The sequence below is a fragment of the Balaenoptera ricei genome, chromosome 19 (assembly GCF_028023285.1).
Source record: "Balaenoptera ricei isolate mBalRic1 chromosome 19, mBalRic1.hap2, whole genome shotgun sequence".
Classification (NCBI taxonomy): Eukaryota; Metazoa; Chordata; class Mammalia; order Artiodactyla; family Balaenopteridae; genus Balaenoptera; species Balaenoptera ricei.
The window spans coordinates 5,686,128-5,710,388 of NC_082657.1; the positions used below are offsets into that span (position 1 = coordinate 5,686,128).

A 24,261-nucleotide genomic window follows, 5' to 3' on the forward strand; every position below is an offset into this window, starting at 1 on the left:
ATATTCCTATTGAAAATAGATTTTCAGGCTCATCCCGACCCAAGTAATGACATTCTCATCCTCCTAAATACGCCTCCAGAAAACAACTCTTGTTTAAATTTAGTACATCTCATTTTTAGCGCTGGGATCAGGTGTGTAGGTATTGATATGATTTTATATATTTTTATCTAACCTCCTGTCATAACCATTTCCATATTACAAACTCTGGAAGTTTTCTTCTTTCTTTTCTTTTTTTTTTTTTTTTTAATTTTTATTTATTTATTTATTTATGGCTGTGTTGGGACTTCGTTTCTGTGCGAGGGCTTTCTCTATTTGCGGCAAGTGGGGGCCACTCTTCATCGCGGTGCGCGGGCCTCTCATTATCGCGGCCTCTCTTGTTGCGGAGCACAGGCTCCAGACGCGCAGGCTCAGTAATTGTGGCTCACGGGCCTAGTTGCTCCGTGGCATGTGGGATCTTCCCAGACCAGGGCTCGAACCCGTGTCCCCTGCATTGGCAGGCAGATTCTCAACCACTGCGCCACCAGGGAAGCCCCTCTTTTCTTTTTAAAAAACTGTTCCAGTTATGTTCCATCAAGTGGGTGTTTTGATTGAGGTAGAACTGATGTAGATCTAGGTACTACACTTTAAGGAACACGTGATGGATTTCCTCTAACTCAAGTTTTTGTTTTGTTTCTTTGACCAGCTGTGATTTTTTTTGTATGTGTCTTGGACATATTTTATTATGTTTATTTGTAAATCGTTTACGCTTTTGTTGTAACTGTAAATGGTGTCATTTTTTCCCCATATGACCCCGCTCCCTCTTTTTTGTTTCTTTTATGTAATGCACAGGAGCAAAAATTAAAAAGATATGCTGATTTTGTCACCTCATTCCACTCATGTTATTACTGATAGCTTCAAATTGATTACTTCATCTTTTCTAGTTGAGCATTTTTGTCATCTGCAAATAATGTTGACCAGATAGCAAGTGATGGGACTGAAGTAAGAAGAACCTGCTTCTGCCTCTGACCTGGGTAGGTTAATCACTGAAGAAGTTGTGAAGCTTCATTAGTTGTGAAGAAAGCTGTCATGGTTCCCACTTCATAGCTGTTAGAAAGATTAAATGAGCAAAAGTTCTTTAAGTACAAAGTGTAGTGCATGGCACATTGTGTAGTCTGAATAAATGGTACCTGCACTTTATCAAGTTATTATTCTTTCTCCAAGGCTGCCCCACCCCCAACTTTATTGAGATGTAATTGACATAAAACATTCTGTAAGTTTAAAGGTGTACAACGTGTTGATTTGATACACTTATATATTGCAAAACAAACCACCATAAGTTAGCTAACATCTGCATCATGTCACATAATTAGCATTTCTGTTTTGTGGTGAAAACATTGAAGATCTACTTTTTTTAACAACTTTCAAGTATATAATACAGTATTATTAACTGTAATCACTATGCTGTATATTAGATTCCCCTCAAAGGCTTTTTAATTTTATTTTCATTCATAATTTCTTTCTCTTTAAAATTTCCTTTATGTTGCTAGATTTCCCAATATCTTATATTCCTAGAAGAAACCATACTTGTTCATAATGATTTGTTCTTTTAACATGGGGCTGGATTCTATTTGTTAATATTTTATTTAATATTTTTGCATCTAGAAATAAAAAGATATTTTGGATTTGCTTCAAAAATAATCTGTTGGGGGGAAATAATAATCGAGTGGCGGTGGGGAAGTGAGTGGTGGTATAGATAAAATTGAATTAGATTTGAGTTGATAATTATTGAAGTCACATGATGGATGTGTGGAGTTTGATTATACTGTTCTTTGTTGGGGTTTTTTTTGTAGAAGACGTTTAATTATACTGTTCCATCTTTTGCTTGAAATTTTAAAAAGTTTTTGTGAAAATTTATAGGTGAAACTGATCTGTACTTTTCTTTAAAAGTTTTTTTCAAGTATAACACTAAAAATTAAAGAATAGAATATTACAGCACCCTAGAAGCCCCCACCTCATCCTAATCTCCTCCCTCCTCTCTAGAGGCAATTATTATCCTAAAAACATCATATTAAATTTGCCTGATTGTTAACTTTACATAAGTGGAATCATACAGTACATGTTCTTTTGTGTCTGGCTTCCTTTGTTCAATATGTTGTTGTGAAATTCATCTAAGTTATTGCATATAGCAGTAGATTGTTTCTTTCCATTGCTATATAGTATTCTGTTGTATGACTATACCCCAATTTATTTATCCATTCTGCTATTAATAGACATTTGGCTTGTTACTGGCTTGTGGCTATTATGAATAACGCTTATGTGAACATTTTTGTACATGCATTTTGGTGCTGTTGGATATATACTTAAGTAGAATTCCTGAAGTATAAAGTATGCTAGATACAAGGAGAAATGACAAATGCTCAGTCGTAACAGGTACTTGTTAATATACCTGCCTCAGTAACAGAGACCAAGGAGACAAAAAGCCAGAAGGCTATCGATTAACAGGGGCCAGCAAACTTTTTCTGTAAGGGGGTAGATAGTAAATATTTTAAGCTCTACAAGCCCAATGGTCTCTGTCTGTACCTATGCAACTCCGCCACCGTAACATGAAAGGAGCCTTTGAAAATACATTAAAGAATGGGTGTGCCTGTGTTCTAAGAAAACATTATTTACAAAAACAGGTCACCAGCCCACCAGTGCTGACCCCTAGAAGATTAGAATAACATGATTAAAAAATTGACCAATATAAAACTCCTCACTCAACAATTTTTCTCAAACGCACATAGAACATTTCTAAAACGTTACTGTATGGTGGGCCATAAAGCAAGTCTAAACAAATTTCAAAGGATTGAAATCATACAGAATATTTTCTTTAACTGTAGTGGAATTAAGCTCTAAAGCAATACCAAAACAACACCTAGGATTTCCCCATTTGTTTGGCAAGTATGCCATAACCCATCTAAATCATCCATGAATAAAAAAAAATTACAGTGGAAATGTCTAAATTGCATTTTTAAAATTGAGATATAGTTGAGTGAATTGCATTTTAATAATAATCCTACATGTCAGTTCTTGTTGAATTCAACTAAAGGAGTCAGTGGAGGGAATTTATAGCCTCAAATACGTATGTTAGAAAAGAAGGAAGGATGAAAATCAATGAAAAAACATCTATCTCTATAGTTCTCTTTCTTCTAATCTATCAATTAGTACTTTGAAATGCCTGCTTCATACAATTAGTTGAGAAACTTTTCATCGTTTTCTGTGATGTGTGAGAGTTTACATAATATCGGCATTATCTGTACTGTACAGATTAGGTAGAACTCATAAAGCCCTAATGACTTTTTTCTTCTTTTTTTCATGGAAACTCACAGTAGAGAGAATAGTATAATATGTACCCATCACTCGGCTTCAGCGTGGCCAATCATGCTCATCTGTGCCGCCACCACTTTTGTTTTTCCTCTGGAGGGTTTCATAGCAAATCCAAGGTTTCATGTCCTTAAACTTGTAAATCTTCCAGTATGCATCTCTAACTGGTAAGGTCACTTAAAAAATTTATAGGGCTTCCCTGGTGGCGCAGTGGTTGAGAATCTGCTTGCCAATGCAGGGGACACGGGTTCGAGCCCTGGTCTGGGAAGATCCCACCTCCCACGGAGCATCTAGGCCCGTGAGCCACAACTACTGAGCCTGCGCGTCTGGAGCCTGTGCTCCGCAACAAGAGAGGCCGCGATAGTGAGAGGCCCGCGCACCGCGATGAAGAGTGGCCCCCGCTTGCTGCAACTAGAGAAAGCCCTCGCACAGAAACGAAGACCCAACACAGCCATAAATAAATAAATAAATAAATTAAATTAAATTAAATTAAAATTAAAAAAAATTTATAACCAGCAGGTTGTTTTCAAATGTATCAAAGTTAATAACAATTCTTTTATTTCATCCAATACCCAGTCCATATTCAGTGTTTTTCTGATCATCTCAAAGTTGTCATTTAACATTGGATTGTCTGCATCATGATCCAAGTAATGTACGTGCGTTGCATTTGCTTCTTATATCTCTTAGGTCCCTTTTATTTTATTTTAAACATACTTTATTGAAGTATAGTTGATTTACAAAGTTGTGTTAATTTCTGCTGTCTAGCAAAGTGATTCAGTTATACGTATATATATTTTTTCATATTCCTTTCCATTATGTTTTATTACAGGATATTGAATACAGTTCCCTGTGCTATACAGTAGGAGCTTGTTGTTTATCCATTAGATCCCTTTTATTCTATAACAGTCCCTCTTCCATTTTTTCTTTTGTCCTCATGTCTCTTAATATGTTGCACTAAGAAGCATACAGCATCGTTAATGAAGGATTCTTGCCTAAAATGTTAAATATAGAAGTAATCAAACCTCTAATTTAACTACCCAGTTTATAGGAAAAATTGAGAGTAGGAGAGGTGAGGAAGGATAAGGAAGCAATCAGCCAAATCCAGAAGGTAGTATATCCTATGGGACAAATGACTTGTTCCCTTCTGCCCTCCCTCCATTCCTTCCAAAGCATATATGGTTATTGACTTATAATGACTTGGCAACATCTTTACTTTTATTTCAAGTGGGGATTTTTTTAATTTAAAATTTTAATTTTCATTTAAAATATTTTGTGCTCATTGAAAAAGATGTAAAATTCACATCCTAATCTATTGGACCAACCATAATAATTTTTTAAAATTTATTTATTTTATTTATTTATTTTTGACTGCGTTGGGTCTTTGTTGCTGCACGCGGGCTTTCTCTAGTTGCGGCGAATGGGAGCTACTCTTATTGCGGTGCGCAGGCTTCTCATTTGGTGGCTTCTCTTGTTGCAGAGCACGGGCTCTAGGCGTGCGGGCTTCAGAAGTTGTGGCGCACAGGCTCAGTAGTCGTGGCATGCGGGCTCTAGAGCGCAGGCTCAGTAGTTGTGGCACACGGGCTTAGTTGCTCCGTGGCATGTGGGATCTTCCCGGACCAGGGATCAAACCCATGTCCCCTGCATTGGCAGGCGGATTCTTAACCACTAAGCCACCAGGGAAGCCCCTACCATAATAATTTTAACATTGTTATATTTCCTTTTGTGAAATACAGAATCATATGATATGTAATGAGTAGAAATGTGCTTTGTTCACTGAGCTGTATATTATGGACATTTTTAATTTCAGGAAGTATGTTAAAATTTTAAATTATTACAAGGTTTTCCATTAGATGGATTATAACTATTCATTCAATTAATCGTCTCTCAGTGGACCTTACATATGTTTTGTGAACCTTACATATGTGTTTGCTCACTTTGCCACTCTTTTCTTTGCATAAATTCCCCAAAACAGAATGTTGGATCAGAAGCGATTTTATTTTGAAAATGTTCAGTACATAATGTGAGAATATCCCCCAGTAATATTCTATCATATAATACTTACAGTATTTATCTAAAGGAGTGTTATCATTTTTCATGTCATTTTCATGTCAGTTTCAAGCACTAACTAAACTCTTATTTTTCATTATTGTCCATTTCAATTACTTGGGTTTTCTGGGTCTATAGTAATATTGTGCAGAAGGTTATTTAACTTTTTTTTCTACTATTAACAATTGCTATTTGATTCTTTTTTCTAATTGCATTTGGAAGCATGGTCGGACCAGTGATGAATGAGAACAGTGATTCTTGCACCCCTTCCATGCTTCGTAGGAATGCTTACAAAGTGTCACTGCCTCTCATTTGGGCATATAAAGTGTTTAACGTTCGCTTTGTTTTTGTTTTGCTTTAAATCTTTTTCCTTTTTTCTTCTTTAATTTTGGAAAGAAATAAAGCGTTACATATACAACTAAAATGTCAACTCCAAGTCCCAACTCCATTCCTTCCTCTTTCTCCCTAGATGTAACCACTAGCTTGGAATTTTACATTATGATTATTTTTGGACTTTTAAGTGTGTGTGTGTGTGTGTGTATCTACAAACAATATATAATATTTTTGTGTGTTTTACAAGTTTACATAAGTTATGTTATACATAAGTTATGTTATGGGGCTGCCTTTGCATTCCTTTTGTGGAGGGAGCTGTCTGGATGTGCACAGGGAATATGACAAGAGCTGATTCCAAAGGCCCTGTTTTTGCAACTGTGACTGTATGACCCCCTCACAATATGATACACCAGGGAAGTTTAGTTCTTAAAGTGCCTGAGAAAGAGAACAAGTTTGTATTGTGAGGCTGTTGGAAGAGGGAAGTGTCATAATGGAGAGAGGCAGATATGAATGCATAATTCCCACATTGCTCCTGAGGAAGGGTGTTAACTTGGGCAACACGCTTCACCTGACCAAGCTTCAACTTACTGGTGTTTAAAATTGGAGATAATAATGAAGACCTTACAGGGCAGTGTTGAAGATTACGTAAGATACGGCTTGTGATCTGTTAAGTACCTTGATCTTTAAACTGGGATAATTGCCTCAGTACAGTAAACAGAAAATTTAGATGTATGTGGGCTCAGGTGGTTTTAAGTCAGTTTCCAGAGCCACCTTTTTTTTAAAAAAATTTTTTATTGAAGTATAGTTGTTTTACCATAGTGTGTTAATTTCGGCTGTACAGCAAAGTGATCCAGCCATACATATATATACATTCTGGTTTTTTTGTATTCTTTTCCAGTATGGTTTATCATAGGATATTGAATATAGTTCCCTGTGCTATACAGTAGGACCTTGTTGTTTATAGACCCACCATTTTTGTACCTTATCTTTCCTGAAATGGATCTATGTGACAAGACCATGAGCTGGTTTTTGTTTCCCACCTCCTCTTCCACCTTCACTCTCTTCCAACTTTACCAAAATAAAAGGCATTCCTCTCGCCCATTCCATATCTTCCTGTGGGGCACAGCCCCATGATGTAAACGCTTTCAGAGGGTTAAAGAGACATGAAATATTGGGGCCTTCTCTTAGTGTAAGTCCACATAGCAAGGGAGAGCTCTGGTCCCAGGCTCAATCATTGAATTTGCTCTTGAATTCACAGGTTCTGGTAATAGAAGAGGAAGAAGGAACATTTCAGTAATAGAAGAAGAAGAAGGTTCCAGGCTTGGGAGATCATCACTTCTGGCAGCAGCCTGACCTGAGATCTCTGACCACAACTTCCAGGCAGGCCCACAGAGATAGAAGACAGAACACCAGAGCGCACCCTAGAGTTACATGCCCTTTTTTTTTTTTTTTGGCCGAGCCCCTCGGCTTGTGGGATCTTAGTTCCCTGACCAGGGATTGAACTCACACCCTCGGCAGTGAAAGCGCAAGAGTCCTAACCACTGGACTGCCAGGGAATTCCTGACATGCCCTTTCTTAACTGGAGAAGATGATCAAGGTCCAGGTGAGGTTTGTTTTATCGATTTTATCCTTTGTTTCCCGGTGGACATGTGGATGCTTCTAAAAAAGTCTGGTGAAATGAGAACAGTATATGTTGATAAAAATCAGGATCTACTGGAAAATAAATTTAGCCTGTAATCTTAAAATCAAGGCAAGTTCAGAAGCAAGATATGAGAGCCCTAGGGTTTGTACAAAGTTCTTAGGGTTGGAGCCTAGGTAGGTGACTGTGTAAGACCCTTGGGTTGCCTTAGTTTTGAACTTGAGTCTACTTTTCTTGGCAGCCATTATAACAGGAAAAAGGTGAAACGTTACATGATTTGCATTGTCTGTGAGGAGAAGGCACACCAGTTCTTCAGGGGAAGTACACATTTCACTGCTCTTCAATTTTTTTTTTTAAAATAAATAAATAAATTTATTTATTTATTTTTGGCTGCATTGGGTCTTCGTTGCTACGCACAGGCTTTCTCTAGTTGCGGCGAGTGGGGTCTACTCCTCGTTGTGGTGCGCAGGCTTCTCATTGTGGTGTCTTCTCTTGTTGCAGAGCACGGGCTCTAGGTGCGTGGGTTTCAGTAGTTGTGGCACGTGGGCTCAGTAGTTGTGGCTCACAGGCTCTAGAGCGCAGGCTCAGTAGTTGTGGCGCACGGGCTTAGTTGCTCCGTGGCATGTGGGATCTTCCCGGGCCAGGGATCAAACCCATGTCCCCTGCATTGGCAGACGGATTCTTAACCACTGCACCACCAGGGAAGTCCGCTCTTCAATTTTAAGAAATTTCTTTTGCTAGCTCTTCAGAGACGTTTTGTGATAGACAGAATTCTCATTATCAGTTTTGTAATAAAGGCCTAAGATGTTTCCTCTGGCTTTTTCTTATCGTGTTCCTCGGACTAGGCATGCCAGAGCAGAACTCAATTGGACAAAATTCTTCTAAAGCAGTGTGCCTTGACAACAGAGCCTTCTAATAGTCTGACTTTACCCAGGAATAAAGCCTGGATTATCCAATAGAATGAATGGGCTGCTTGACCTTTGAGTGGTCCTCCATGAAGAAGAATTCTCTCAACCAGATTTTTGTTACTGATTTGGCAGGAGACAGCTGACAGTTCCATTCTTTGCGAGCAGCTTGGTATAACAGATGTTGACGAAAATTCTTTCTTTATATCTTCTTAACCCTAGGTTCAAAAAATGAAGTCAGAGCCAATTATTCTTGGTTTGGTCTTTGTATTTTAATTATTCAAATGATACATGGCTACATTGGCATGCAAGAGATTCAAGCACACAGAGGTATCTGCACCAAAAGAGAATATCCCGTTTTACCTTTTCTTGCCAAACTCCCAACCCAAAGGTTAACAAATGTTAATAGTTTGGGTCTCCCACCAGTGTCTTTCTATAATTGATGTGTGGTAAAATATATCTATATTTACATTTACATTAATTTCCATATATATTTTTATATATGCATTTTTATATGCATACATATGTGTTTTTATACATATATATTTGAATATATTATTAAGATTTTTCACATGTCTGGGATCATACTGTATGTACTATTTGGGGGCTTGCTTTTTTTCATTGAAGGTCATTGATATCAGTATATTTAAAACTACCTTATTGAGGACTTCCCTGGTGCCACAGTGGTTAAGAATCCACCTGCCAGTGCAGGGGACACGGGTTCGATCTCTGGTCCGGGAAGATCCCACATGCTGCAGAGCAACTAAGCCCATGTGCCACAACTACTGAAGCCTGCACGCCTACAGCCTATGCTCCACAACAAGAGAAGCAACTGCAATGTGAAGCACATGCACCACAATGAAGAGTAGCCCCCACTCGCCACAACTAGAGAAAGCCCGCGTGCAGCAATGAAGGCGCAACACAACCAAAAATGAATAAATTAAATAAATAAATTAAAAAATAAAAATGAAAAATAAGTACCTCATTGATTTTAATGTTTGCATAGTATTTCATATCATGGAGGTATAGCATATCCTGTCTGCCTCTGATGGATGTCTAAATTATTGATAGATTTTTCATACTTATAAACAAAGACATTCTTACTGCACAGTGTTTTTTATTTCTATGCAAATATTATTTTAGTACTTTTTTAGGCTGGGAAGGACTAATTTGTAGAATTCCGTGGGGCAGTGGTTTGAATGTTTGTGTTCCACCCAAAATCGTATGTTGAAATCTTAAACCTCCAAAGATGATGGTATTAGGAGGTGGCACCTTTGGGAGGTGTGTAGGTCATGAGGGTGAGGCCTTCACGAGTGGGATTAGTGTCCTTATAAGAGAGAATGCACAGAGATCCCTCTCCCTTCCACGTGAGAACACAGTGAGAAGGTGCCCACTACAAACCAGGAAGCAGGCCCTCACCAGAATGCAGCCACGCATTCACCTTGATCTAGAACTTCCCAGCCTCCATAACTGTGAGAAATAATTTTTCTTTTAATATTTATTTATTATTTATTTGGCTGAGCTGGGTCTTAGTTGCGGCACACGGGATCCTCGTTGCCATGTGCAGGATCTTCAGTGCGGCGTGCGGGAGCTGTAGTTGCAGCATGCGGGATCTTTAGTTGTGGCATGCGGGCTCTTAGTTGAGGCATGCAGGATCTAGTTCCCTGACCAGGGATCAAACCCGGGCCCCCTGCATTGGGAGCGTGGAGTCTTAACCGCTGGACTACCAGGGAAGTCCCAATAAATTTGTTTTCATAAGCTACCCAGTCTGTGGTATTTTGTTATAGCAACCCAGGTGGACAAAGACACGTGGTCTGTGGTATGTGAAACAGTCACAGTCACAGTACACATGATTTATCACGGGGAAGATGCGCAGAACATGTTCCCGTCCCTCTTTTCCACACCATTTTATTCCACCTCGGATTGCACTGGAATTTGTTATTACAGGCATCTTTGTCATTCGAGGACGTGACTGTGACTTTCACCTGGGAGGAGTGGCAGTTACTGGACCCATCTCAGAAGGACCTGTACAGGAATGTCATGTTGGAGAACTACTACAACCTAGTGTCAGTAGGTAAGGGCAGTGTATGGTCAGGCCGCCCAAGATGGCTGTTCTCTTGCTCTCCGTCCATCCCCTGCTTGACCAGTGCCTGCTTTGCCTGAACCCTACTCACGTGACTGACCTTCCTGCATCCTTGCTCCAGGCCCCAGCTACTGATCGCTCTAGCTTTAGATCAGAGCATCTCTACTCTGATAGGCTATCACAGGGGTGGTGAGGAACCTGCCCTTCTGCTGGTTTCCCTGGTAACCAGTGAGCCAACCTGACGTCAATTTCCCCTATAACTGGTAACACACCCCCCACCCCCCACCCCCAGCGCAGACTGCCGCCATGTCCTGCCCACCATCTACCATACATGGTGGGGTGTCGCTCCAGGACCTTGCTTCAGACACATAAGCTCCCCCATCCATTAAACCATGGATGTCTCTGTCGCTGACTCCAGGCTCTTTCTTCAGTTTTGAAGCTGGGCAAGTACGGCCTTGTAGGCCTGCAGGGTGCAGCCCAACAGGAAGCATCACAGTTGTTGCCTTTTCTTTCTCATTCAGTGAAATCTGTAGGGTTCCTGTAATATTTCATGGTTTGGACTAAAGCATCATAGGTTCTAGAGTGTATTCTTTCCCTTTCCGAGTTAAAGGTTTTTACTTTACCAAAGTACGAAGGGTGCGGTCCCTGAAATAGAACTTTCTCCAGTTTTCGTAGTTTCCCCAGGCTCAAATGCTCGGTGCCAAGCGTTCTGTGATTTCCCATTTACAGGATATCAGACTCCCAAACCAGATTCACTGTTCCAGTTGGAACAAGGAGAACCCCCATGGACGGTAGAGGGAGCAGGCCAGAGTCAAACCTATCCAGGTGAGTGAGTGACAACCAAGAAGATGGGGAGAAACGACATGGAAATTCCAGTTGGTCAGTGAAGGATTGATACTTCTGAAATGCTGTCTAGAGAACTTTCCTTACACCAGTTGGTGGCCCAGAAGCCTAACACCTTTCTGCATGTTCTTTTTTTATTTGGCCATGCTGCGCAGCATGTGGGATCTTAGTTCCCCGCCCAGGGTTCGAACCCGTGCCCCCTGCAGTGGAAGCGCGGAGTCTCAACCACTGGACCGCCAGGGAAGTCCTGCATGTTCTTTATTAGGGCTGTTCTTCTTTGCCTGCCACTGAAGGATGATGTCTTCCTTTTTTTCAGTTTTCTGGATCTGACTGCAGTTTGTCTCATCCAGGACCTTGAGGTCTTAACCTGGTTCCATTCCTCCCAACATGCTCCCTCATGCCTTCTCCTTTTCTTTGTCTGCAGGGGCCTCACTTCCCGTTCTTCACCTTACCTGCTATGAGATACGTCTCACTACCTGTTCACATTGCTTTGCACTTAACGCTGCTCCCTACCTCTGCAATATCCCCTCCCCTTTTGAAAGGGCTGATTAATATCCTTCCGTGACAATCCACCTCAGCTTCATTCATCTGAAAACCACACACCCCTCGTCTCCCAGGGCACCTCTGTCTACTAGTTCACCCTCTGCTTCCCCAGCTTTCAGATTCTGTTGTTTTTTTGTTTTTTTTTAATCTTCTGTTAAAAGTTTAATTCATTCTTAAGGCCTAAGCTTTCTGTCCTCTGCTGGAGAGTCCCACATTGACTCCTGCTAATATATGACCTGCACTCTAATCATCTGTGTGTTGCCAGGCACCAGGGCCTCTGCCCTGTGATGTTCTACTTCCTGTATGTGAAACCAGAACCCTCCTTTCTCCCAGATAATGTCTTCACCATCAGAGTGTGTATTCGTATATACGGAAGATTTAACCTCTCTGCACTCTGACAGGTATTCCCACCTCTCTTTCTATAGTCTGATCTGCCCTCTCATTCTATATTTTGCCTGCACCCAAGATATCCGTCCTGTGAGATCCTTTTTCCTTCACCTTCAAGAATGAGATCTTTTTTCCTCCTGGTGAATCTTTTTCCTCCATGTGCATTTTATTTAGGTTCTCCCGTACTGCTCTACACCCTGATGCCCGGTCACCTTTGAGTTGCCTTGAGTCTTTCCTATTTACTCTGCTCTATATTTCTGAAGGTCTCTACTGTTCCTATTGGATTTTGTTTTCAAAAGGCCTTTTAGAAATTCCACCCTCTCAGTTCCTCTGATGGCCATGATGATACAGACTTGCTTTGTTCCAATTCCTACATATATAGGTTGATTTCAGTTTTTCTTTTAGCTCCTTTTGAGGTTCTGGTTGTATTCCTCTGTGGCTAGGGGGCATGAAAGCAGTGGGACTTGATGAGAAAACATGAAGAGTGAGAGTTGGTTGAGAAAACAAGAGGTCCACATTTATTTTTTGAAGTTGAGAAGATAAGAACCCAGCCAAATAAAAAGAAAAACATTGGGCTGTGGTAGGAACAGGGTCAGAAGATGTCCTGGAAACAAGTGACAAAATTACTCCAAAGAGGAGGAAGTGATCTATTTTACTGAATGCCACAGATTATGTCAAATAACCCGAAGACTGGCATCTACGCATTTGATTATATTGCATTTTTACATCCAGATGCCGCCTTCTTTCACTCTGAGTTCTCTTTTTCTGTCCGTGAAGTTCAAGTGCACACTCGGAACTCCCTCTTTCCTGACTTCCTATCTGTTTTCGTATCTACACCGCACTAACTCAGTTCTGGTCGTATATTTTATTGTATTGTTTTACTGGTTGGTATGAGGCTTTTTCCATATAGAGGAAAGGGTCTGTATCTTATTCTTCCTTACTTAGCGTAACCACAGAATAATTCACTGACAGTATCACTTGCATCCATTTATCACATCTTTCATGAAAGCAGGTTTGGTGGTCCCCCACCCCACCCCTGGGTGCATGGCTTGCCAGATCTTAGGTCCCCAACCAAGGATTGAACCCGCTCCCTGGGCAGTGAAAGCGTGGAGTCCTAACCACTGGACCACCAGGGAATCCCCAAAACAGGTTTGGTTTGGTTGCATTTTGGTTTTAATTTTGTTTTTCATCAGGGATGTGTGTGAACTATGTGGGAGCCTTTTCTAACTACAGGCTCTGTCTCTTGAGATTCGGCTTCTGGTTTGCTAGGTGTGGGGAGTGACCGGAGCCTATGAGGTATTTGAAAGGCTTGCCAGGCAATTCTGCTTTGATCCCTGTCATTGAAGAACCACCACTCTAATGTGCTCTGAGGGAGATGCAGATGAAATAAAAGACAAGTGTAAAAATCTCTGTTGGAAAGGGTTGACGTAGGTGCATAAAATTCTAAAATTTTTAGCATTTGATTATGAGGTATAGACAAGGATTGATTTACAAAATCAGAGAAAACTGAGCTTTGATAAAGTGTTACTGAGAGGATAAAGTGTGCTTCTTTTTGAAAGCATAATAAAATAATTTCTGCAAGAAAAAGAGCTGGGGTTTAAGTAAAAATGTTGACAGAAGGCCTTGTGGGTCAGTAATAATGTAAAAAGAAGACCTAGGAGATGGAAATGAGGAAAGCAGTGTGGGAGATTCTTAATAGATTGGCCTGTAGGAGACTGTCTGCAAGGAAATGGCTGATTACTCTGGGTTTTATGTTAATAATTGTCTTAGAAAGTGTGATTTTGGTTTTGTCTTGTCTTTTTTGGCTAGTTCTAGAGAGTCTTTCTTGATAGCTGGGTGGTAACATTGTAACAATGAGAAAATATAGCTTGGAGTTCTAGGATGAATGGAAGGTAAGGATGATGAATGTTTTCTTCGTCCTGGATGGGAATGATTCTTCAGAATCTCTTCATTGGTGGGTGACAGAGATGATGTAGGAACAGAGATCAAGGAAGAATCTGGCATTAGTGGAAGGTAGAAAATTTGGAGATGAGTATATTAAATATATTATAATGGCAAATACAGGATATGATGGTCTATACCTGTGCTGTCCAGTGTGTTGGCCACTGGCCACATGTGGGCTACTTAAATTTAACATTTAATTAAATTTAAATTTAATTAACATTCAGTAAAATTACAAATTTATTTCAGCAGTCAACTCTAGCCACATTCAAGTGCTCAACAGCCATACATGGCTAGTGGCTACCATATTGGAAAAAACAGATACAGAATATTTCCATCACTGCAGAAATTTTTATGGGGCAGCTCTGTATACAGTTACAATATGATTGAAGAAGGTGGTATTTCCACCAGTCAGTACATGGGATGTGGGTAGACGGCCCAAGGACTTATTTTTAAATTTCAGATGGTTATATGTGTGTCTGCATATATTAGATCATGTGAGGTTGTATCATACCTAATAGAAAGTTGGAGTATTAACTACAATATTACTATTAAATAGGTGATTGGTGTCTTAGAAAAGTTTCATTTTGGTGTGTAGTCAGAATGAGAGGGGAACGATTTAGTAACAAGGCGATTATTGAATATTTTACCTCAGTACTCTTGGAATCAGACTCTGTAGATCCTATATTCTGATTTTCCAGTTGTAACCCTTTGTTACTAAAACCCATGTTGCTTATTTGTTTGATCAGCATAGATATGGTTTGATGTCTCTGGATGGACTTTTCATGTTCTCTGCTTATTCCTCTCCCCAAACTCTAAAACTTGGAATGCTCTTGTCCTGCGCCCTCCCCTTTCTCTACTCGTTCTTCTTAAATGATCTCATCTAGTTTCATGCAGTCCAGATATTTAAATAATATTTGTATACTCATGACTTAAAATTATTATCTTAAGTCTAAAACTTTCTCCACACTCATAGATCCAGCCAGGTACATCATATTTTCTCTTGAGTGTGTATTAGTCATCTCAAACCTGATGTGTACCTCAAAATGGAGCACTTGATTTCCCACAGATGCCAAACCTATGTCTTTATTCTTCCTCATCTTACTAAATGGCACCAGCTCCTAAACAGATGCTTCAGCCGCATCTTGAGGCCCTGTCCTTGATTCTTCCCTTTTCTACCTCCAGAGCTCATTGTGATGGTGAGTCTTAGCTTTCCTTCCTCTATACTTATCTTTTCCTCTTCCATCATGCATACTTTGTTTTTGTACATTTTTTCATCTCCTTGGTAGTCATCCATGCTGAGGCTACTATTATCTCTTGCTGGAACTCTACCGTAGCCTCCTGTGTGTTTTCTCAACAATTTCATTTCTCCAATTCATTCTCCCTATGAGTCACGTGACCTTTTGGAAATATCAATTCAAAACCTGTTGTACTTCTGTCAAAAATGTTTTGGTCGCTTCCTGCTATTGTTCTTAGCATAAAATCCAGTTTTTAACAGTTTACAAGATCTATACGCTCTCAATTCTACCAACCTTTCCAAACTTATCTATTTCTACTTCCCTCAAGCTCAGGATAGTCCAAGTATGCCAGCCTCCCTTATGTTTCTCTATCATGCCTAAGTTTTTTTTGCCTTTGGGTTTTTGCATTGCCTGTTTCCTCTTGGAATAGTCTTCATGTAGTTATTTGCATAACATTGCTCATTCTAGTCCTGTGATGTCAGCTTAACTTTTTCTTTTCTCGAGGATGACTACTTTGTCTAAGATTGACCTTCCACTACTCTATCACCTCCTTCATACCATTTTTCATGTTCTGTAATTTTCTTACTACTTTGATTACCTCTTGATTCTTGCTCTCTTTCTGTCTTGTTACTAGAATGACAGCTCCATGGAGACAGAATATATTAGTCAAACTGTAGTAACATACTAATTCTAATATTCTGATATATTATTCTAATATTCTAGTATATTCCCAAACGTCAACCCATTCAATGTTTGTTGGATGGATGGATCCATCCCTTCCATCTTCTTTTTTTGTATTCCAATCACAGTGTGGTTCTATTTCTACTTCTGTCCCCATTTTGCGAGGTTCTATTTGGAAAGCAGCCCACATTATATTTATTCATTGTAGACTGCCCATCATTGTTTCTAAAATAGCTGTTTTTCCTTTTACTGTTTTATAATATTGTCTCTTTTTAAAAAATATTTATTTATGTATTTATTTGGTTGCACCAGGTCTTAGATGCAACAGGCAGGCTCCTTAGTTGCAGCTCACCAGCTCCTTAGTTGCAGCATGCAATATTGTCATTTTTCACAGAGCATAGGTTACATTTCCACAGTGGACATTTCTCTTAGACTGGGATCTTATAAGAGCTAGCCCAAACCATGGCATTTTTGTACCTTTTTTTACCCCCTAAAATTATCATGGATGTTTTCATTGTTCTTTTTCCTAGAAGAAATATGGGAGATTGACCCTATGCAGTGGCACCCAGAAAATCAAAACGGGATTAAAACTTTGGAAAGATATCAGCAAAGTTATGCACTTGGAAATAATTTCGATTTATGCACAAGTCTTGTTCCTTTAACACAAAGATACAATAATTTTGGCCCACATTGTAGAAGTTTGAAATCACATTTAGGTTTTGTTATTGAGAATAGAAGATATGCAGGAAAGGATTCTGATGAGTTCAGTGGATATGGGAAATCATCTCTCTACCTCCAGCATAACAGAACTCTTACCAGAATTAAATACCATGGCTGTGTGAAACCCAGTAGCATTAAATCACAGCTCAATGACCATGAAAAAATTTATCCAGGAAAGAAACCACACACATGCAGTGAGTGCGGGAAAGCCTTCTCCAGGAAGGCACAGCTCATTAGACATCAGAGAATTGAAAGAGGAGAGAAACCCCATGGATGCAATGAATGTGGGAAAACATTCATGAGGAAGATTCAGCTCACTGAACATCAGAGAACTCATACAGGAGAGAAACCCCATGAATGTAATGAATGTGGGAAAGCCTTTTCCAGGAAGTCACAGCTAATGGTCCATCAGCGAACTCATACAGGAGAGAAACCCTACGGATGCAGTGAATGTGGAAAAGCCTTCAGCCGGAAGTGCCGGCTCAACAGACATCAGCGCTCTCATACTGGAGAGAAATTATATGGTTGCAGTGTGTGCGGGAAAGCCTTTTCCCAGAAGGCATACCTCATTGCACATCAGAGACTTCACACAGGAGAGAAGCCTTACAAATGCAGCGAATGTGGAAGAACGTTCTTTTTTAAGTCAGACCTCACCAAGCATCAGAGAATTCATACGGGAGAGAAACCATATGAATGCAGTGATTGTGAAAAAGCCTTCAGAAGCAAGTCAAAGCTCATTCAGCACCAGCGGACTCACACCAGAGAGAGACCATATGCCTGCAGTGAATGTGGCAAAGCCTTTGCCCACATGTCAGTCCTCATCAAACATAAGAAAACTCATACAAGAGAGAAAGCTGTGGATTCCCCAAAGCTGGAGAAACCTTCCTCAGTGAGTCATAGCTCTTTATTCATGAGTGAACTCGTACAGGAGCAAAACTCTATGAACGCAGTGCCTGCAGAAATGTCTTTTTCGGGAACCCAGCCCTTATTAAACATCAGCGAGTTCCTAGGGGGCAGAAATGTAGTGATTGTGGACCAGCCTTTTCCAAGAAGTCAAGCCTCAGTAGAAAATCGGGAATTTACACAGGGACTAAGCCTTGCAAATGCAGTGAATGCGACAACCCCTTCAGTAATAAATTATGTCTTATATGTTACAGATATTGTGTAGGAAAAAAAAAATCCTCAGATACCTGAGATGGGAAAAAGCCTTGAGCAAGAATCCTCCGCACATTCATTATGTGTCAGAGCTTGCTTAGGACAGAAATGCTGTGGATGGGGTGGTTGTGGAGAACACTTCTGTGAGAAGTTAGACTTAGTAAATATCAGCGAGATCACATTGGGCAGAAATGCAGCTCTTGTGGGGAAGCCTTTTCCTAGAGGTGATATTGCAGTTGATATCAAAGGATTCCCACAGGACCAAAACCTTAGAGTATGATGGTTTTTAATGATAAATTGTACCTTATCACTTGTCAGAGGAGCATAGAAAGACAACTCTAGAGGCACTGAAGGTGGAAGACATGTTTAGTAAAATGTGGAAGCACTCATAGAGAAGAAAAATCCCCCAAAGGCAATAAAAAATGGGAATTCTATCACCAAATTAAGTCATGTATCACAGTTTTACCTTGGAAAGTGGGAAAGACTTTTGTAAATAAAGGAAATCTTCTTGGACACCAGGAATTGCATTGTGCAGTGAAAACCTAAGAATATAATGAATGTAGAAGGACAGCTATATTAGTTTCTTATGGCTGCTGTAACCAGTTTTCACAAACTCAGCGTCTCATAACAGCACAATTTATTATCCTGGAGCTCTGAAGTCCAGAATGCATCTCTGGGCCAAAAGCAAGGTTGTTCGCAGGGTTGCACTTCTTCTTGGAGGCTCTAGAGGAGAATCTGTTTCTTTGCTTTTCCAGCTTCTAGAAGCTGCCCAAATTCCATTCTTGTGGCCCCTTTCCTTCCTCAGAGCCAGCAATGGCTGGTCAACTCTTTCATCCCTCCAACACTCATTTTTCTGTCTCCTCCTTCCACGTTTAAGGACCCTTGTGATTACATTGGGCCCACCCAGATAATCCAGGATAATCTCCTATCTTAAAGTCAGCTAATTAGCAGCTTTAAGTCCATCTGCTACTTTGTGTCCCCTTTGCCTTATAATATAACATGTTCACAGGTCCTAGACATAAGGATGTAGACATCTTTGGGAGGCCATCATTCTGCCTACCAGAGGCCACCCTTTGGCACCCAGTGATTCGTGTCTATCCCTCATGCAAATGGATTCATCCTATCCCAGCATCTCCAGATATCTCAGCCCGTTACAGGACCAACTCAGAGTCCAAAACCTAACCTAAAACTGATCAGCTCAGGAGTGCCAAATCTCATCTTCTAAATCTAGTGTTGATAGGCTCTGGGTACAATCCATTCTGAGGTTTCTCTCTGTGAACCGTTTAAAACTCTAGAAACAATTTATATGGTCCTAAAATAACTTAATTCCATCTTCTACCTTAATTCCCCTTTACCATGCAATGTAACATATTTACAGATTCTAGGAATTAGGACATGAACATCTTTGGGATTTGCCATTATTTTGCCTACCACAAAAACATTAGATTTCAGAGAATTTACACTTTGATAAATTCCTACCTAGCCCTTAAGTAAACTTGGAAAAGCATGTTTCCAGAGAAATAATTTTCTAAAGTAATTATGATCTAAGTACATTAACATTTTTCTTTAATCAGAGAATCTTACACTGATTGTTAGATGTGAACACTGTGGAATGCTCTTGAAATGTATAAATCGAATTCTCAGCACTGGAAAAGAACTCTTAAATGTCCTAAAGGAATATGAGATTTATGCTGCTAGAAATACTACCAAACATACGTTTGTATCTATTCTGAAATTGCACAAATTAATACATCCACATATATCATAATGAACCTAAATCCTGACCAGTATTTTTCACAGCCAACTCCAACAACTCCTTTTTCTTCAACAGTATGATGTATATATCGTCCTACCTTAAATAACAACAAGAAAAGACAAAATATGTGAACGGACTTTTTCAGATGTTGGATAATAGGGAGCTCAGAACAGCTATCTCTGAGAGAAAGAAAACAAATGAAGTAAGCCTTATGATTGCCCACAGCCTACTGCCTGGAGAGAGTTTCCATTCTGCAGCATAAGGAGAAGGAGCCCCAAAAGATCTCAGTCTCCTTGAATTGAGACAGAGTTTAGAGTTAGTAGAATTCAGTGTGGCTGAAATCAATCCATGGGGCAGATGACAGGAGAGGAGAGAGCTGTGCCCAGAGAGTGGGAGAGTTCCAGAGTTCTAGCAGTCCTACAAGAGATACTGTGAAAGCTATAATATTTATATATACTAAAGGCACTTGGTAATTATGAATTTAGTCATAATCTAATGAGTCGAAATCATTTGTTTTAAACTAAATACCATATTCAGTTCATTCTAGTCCTTTTTGAGTTCATTCATAGGCCAGGCTAATTGCCAATAATGAGATTAGGAGCAGGGCTATGGTGAGTATTGTTTTTAGATTATTTGTTTGAGTAGCTCAGGGGAGGGGCAGTAGGAGGGCAATTTCTAGGTCAGAGTTCTAGAGTTCCTCCACAAGTTTTTAAGTTATAATCAGCACATATATGTGAGGAAACTCCCTAGGCTGGAGAAAGAACCACTGGAAATGAACAAGCAGAACCATCCTTGGAGCTTGCACAAAGTTGGGAATAATTTGTGTTTCCACCAACTGAAGTGGAAACACCTCCTTAACATTTGGAGACTCACAGTGGAACTTCAGAAGAGCATTGTCTCAGTGGGTGGCTCAAATTGAATCTAGAGTAAAGGCTCTTCTGAACTCTCCTACCAAAGCATAATGCAAACCACTAAAAAAATAAACTGTTTCTAAGTAATTTACTGCTTCTCAGGACAAAGCCCAATAGTATTCAAAAGGAATAGGAAGCAGTCCATCAACCAGTAATGTAAAATTCACAAAGTCTGAAATCTAATTAGAACCTACCCCGGTATGCCAAGAAGCAGGAAAATAGCACCCATAAACATGAAGGAAAGTCGATAGAAAGAGACCCAGAAAAACCAAAAACAAAAAAAAAGGAAAAAAATTTGAAACAAAACAACAAAAATTTTAAAACCAATAAAAAATGAAAAAATTAAAAAGAAATTTAAAAAGAGGAAAAAAGTATAAATAAGAAACAAATAAATGAGACCCAGAAATGACACGGGTGATAGAATTAGCAGAACATGATGTTAAAACAGCTATTATAAATCCTACATATGCTCAAGAAGGTTGTGTCGAGTGGATTATAGAAATTATAATTTACTGCGGGATTCTGCAGGTCTTTTGGTAGTGAATTCTCTCAGATTTTGTTTATTTTAAAATGTCTTTATTTCACACTCATTTTTAAATAATATTTTCCCTGGAGATAGAATTCTAAATTGACAGTGCTTCTCCTCTATCATTTAAAAAGTATGAATCTAGTATCTTCTCGCCTCCCGGAATTGTTTCTGGTTAGAAGTCAACAATCATTCATATTACTCTTTCCTTGTATCTAATGTGTCTTTTTTTCCTCTGGCTGTTTCCAAGATTTACTTTTTGTCTTTGGTTTTCAGCACTTTCACTATGATGTGTGTAAATGTGCTTTGTCATTAAAAAATAGAAACCAAGTTGTCCTTTTAATGCCTTTAGGAATTGTAGTGTTGATTAGTTTTTCATCACTTTGTTTTAATTTGTCTTCTCTCTTTTTTCTTAATCAATCTTGCTATGGATGTACCAAATTTAGTAACCTTATATAGCATTTTAAGTTTTTTTCTTCTACTTAAGGTTCAATTTGGTTTTTTTCCCCCTAGCCTTGTAAAGTGAGAATTAGATTATTGATTTTACACTTTTCTCTTTTTTCTAATACAAGCAATTAAAGTGATAAACTTTGCCTACAACCACTGGTAGGCTACCTTTATGTTACATAAGATCTTACCAGTATAACTGACAAGCACACACAGAATGATGTTTTTAAAGTGGACCATGGTTGTGAGAATTGGTAAAGATCTGTCATGCCCGCTAATAACCCAATATTGTCAAGATTTCCCTTCCTAGTTAGTGCTTTTTGCATCTTGTTTATGAAATCTTTGCATATCTCGTGATAGTCATGTAAATTTTCCCCTAGAAATTTAAATATTTTACTATTTATATTTAGACCTGTGATCCATTTCGAATTTATTTTTCCCTGTGTGTGAGGCATGGGATGAAAGTTTCTTCTTTTTCTCTCCATATTGTTATCCAGTTGAACTAGTACAGTTTATTGAAAAGACTGTTCTTTTTCCCCACTGAATTACGTTGGCATTGTGTCATAAACTGGATGGTAGTGTATACTGAATCTTTTTTCCAGGATCTTTGTATTTTTTTTTTAAGTACATTTTTTAAAAATTAATTAATTTATTTATTTTTGGCTGTGTTGGGTCTTCGCTTCTGTGCGAGGGCTTTCTCTAGTTGTGGCAAGTGGGGGCCACTCTTCATCGCGGTGCGCGGGCCTCTCACTATCGCGGCCTCTCTTGTTGCAGAGCACAGGCTCCAGACGCTCAGGCTCAGTAGTTGTGGCTCACGGGCCCAGTCGCTCCATGGCATGTGGGATCTTCCCAGACCAGGGTTCGAAGCCGTGTCCCCTGCATTGGCAGGCAGATTCTCAACCACTGCGCCACCAGGGAAGCCCCCGGATCTTTGTATTTTGTTCCATTGTTGTATTTACTATCCTTGTACTAATAATACAACACTGACTAATTACAGTAGGTTTTTACTAAAATAAGTCCCTGAAATCTGATAGGGTTATGCCCTCCAGTTTTTTTCTTCTTCAAGGTTGCCCTGGCTATTCAAGTCTTTTGTACATCCATTTAAATTTTAGAACTCACCTCCATTATTTCTCACCCTCTCTTTCATATACTTTATCTCTTTGCATTCTTTATTCGAGTATACTGATTCTTCAGCCGTATCTATATGGCTATTAGTTTGTTAATTGGTCTCTAATTTTAGTTTTAGTATCCAGTTGATTCTTGTTATTCACTGTACTTACATTCTATAAAATCACTGTGAACACTGAATTAGCAAATATTGAACCATTTCTCCTAGGGGGATTATGGACTAGGTTTCTGCGAGCCGCTGGTTACATATGTGTCAGTCAATCAGTGGATAACCTTGTTTTATGTGTGTTTCTGCATAAAGACACCTTATTTAATATGTATCATTCATTTATTAACATTAAACTCACTATAACTCTTGCCTGAACAAAGCTTATCTAACGCATATATTTGCTCCATAAGGTACATCACTGCCTTCTTGCACTTAAAAACACTAGACAGTACTTGAGCACTGTGCTTGGGGGCCATTTTAAACAACAAAATTACCAAAAAAAAAAGTATAAAAATGTGAAAAACGTGACACTAAGTAGACCACGAAAAGGACACTTGTTTACAATAGCAGAGCTGAAATAAGAAGGCAGAACATCATTTTGTTCAGACTTAGCTGGGAACATACACATTGGGCAACTCAAATTATTCATTGCTCAAACTATTCTATGCATGTCTGCAAATGTTCATGAAAGTGCCGTGATTATTGATTTTGAGTTAGAAAGAAATTTTAGCAGGTAGGTGAATTCACAATAAATCCACGAATAATGAGGATCGACTGTACTTTATTTTAAATTTTTCTGCTGGTTTATACACATCTAAATGGTCATTTTAATAATATCTTATTCCTTCCCCATATTTTAGATATCTTATTTCTCAATATATTAAAGCTTTATATTAAACATTCGTAATATTCTGACCTGATAATTCCTGCATGTCTAGTCATTTCATATCTGATTCTATTGTTTGTTCTATCTGTTGAAAGGTGTTCAGGATAAAAGCTCCTTGAGGACAGATTTTTGCTGTGTTTATATGAGCACTTAGTTCTTCTCCACCTTTTAAATATATGTTAAAAATATTTTACAGAGATTACTGTTTTAGGGATATTTTACCTGCAGGATATAGTGAATATGCCTTTCAAAAACTTCTGATTTACTGGATTAGTTGATAATTAAGTGTTCAATTGCAAGATAGATAAAATAGCATTTTACTTCTTTCCATAATGACTAATGAGAACTATGACACAGAGATATAGCCTTTGTAACTTATGAGGAAAACAGCCAGAACATATACCTGTAGGTCTTTTTCTCATCAGTAACGGTCACCACACATTGGAAGAAGAATGTATGATAATTACAGGAATTAGTATCATTTGAGGATATTTCTGTGGACTTTACCTGGGAGGAGTGACAGCCACTAGGTTCTGCTCAGAAGAACCTGTACCAGGATGTGTTGTTGGAGAATTCTAGTAACCTGTGACACTAGTTAAAGATGATTGCCCTATCATTCGGAGCACACAGCCAATAATAGCCTTTCCTTTTTCAGTTGCCCTAGCTTCCAAAGGGCCTCAAGATACTGAACTTGAGTTTATAGACAATAGATTCTCAGACCCTCTTCTGTTCCCAGGTGGAAATTAACGTGCTTTCACCTCC

At 39.1% G+C, this 24,261-nt stretch overlaps 1 protein-coding gene across 4 annotated transcripts in view; it reads left to right on the forward strand.

Annotated features, from left to right (window-relative positions):
- LOC132354208 (zinc finger protein 577-like) overlaps positions 1–24,261 on the forward strand; it is a 67,215-nt gene that overhangs the window by 31,353 nt on the left and 11,601 nt on the right. The window contains exons 3-7 of one of the 4 annotated variants that reach the window (XM_059905930.1): positions 921–1,010; positions 6,980–7,324; positions 10,213–10,339; positions 11,078–11,173; positions 16,512–19,337. In XM_059905930.1, coding sequence (XP_059761913.1) covers positions 7,310–7,324; positions 10,213–10,339; positions 11,078–11,173; positions 16,512–17,869 — 1,596 coding nt within the window. In that variant the 5' untranslated portion in view covers positions 921–1,010; positions 6,980–7,309 and the 3' untranslated portion in view covers positions 17,870–19,337. Of the gene's footprint in view, positions 1–920; positions 1,011–6,979; positions 7,325–10,212; positions 10,340–11,077; positions 11,174–16,511; positions 19,338–24,261 lie in introns of those variants that run through there. The other 3 variants (XM_059905933.1, XM_059905932.1, XM_059905935.1) reach the window with 3 other exon arrangements.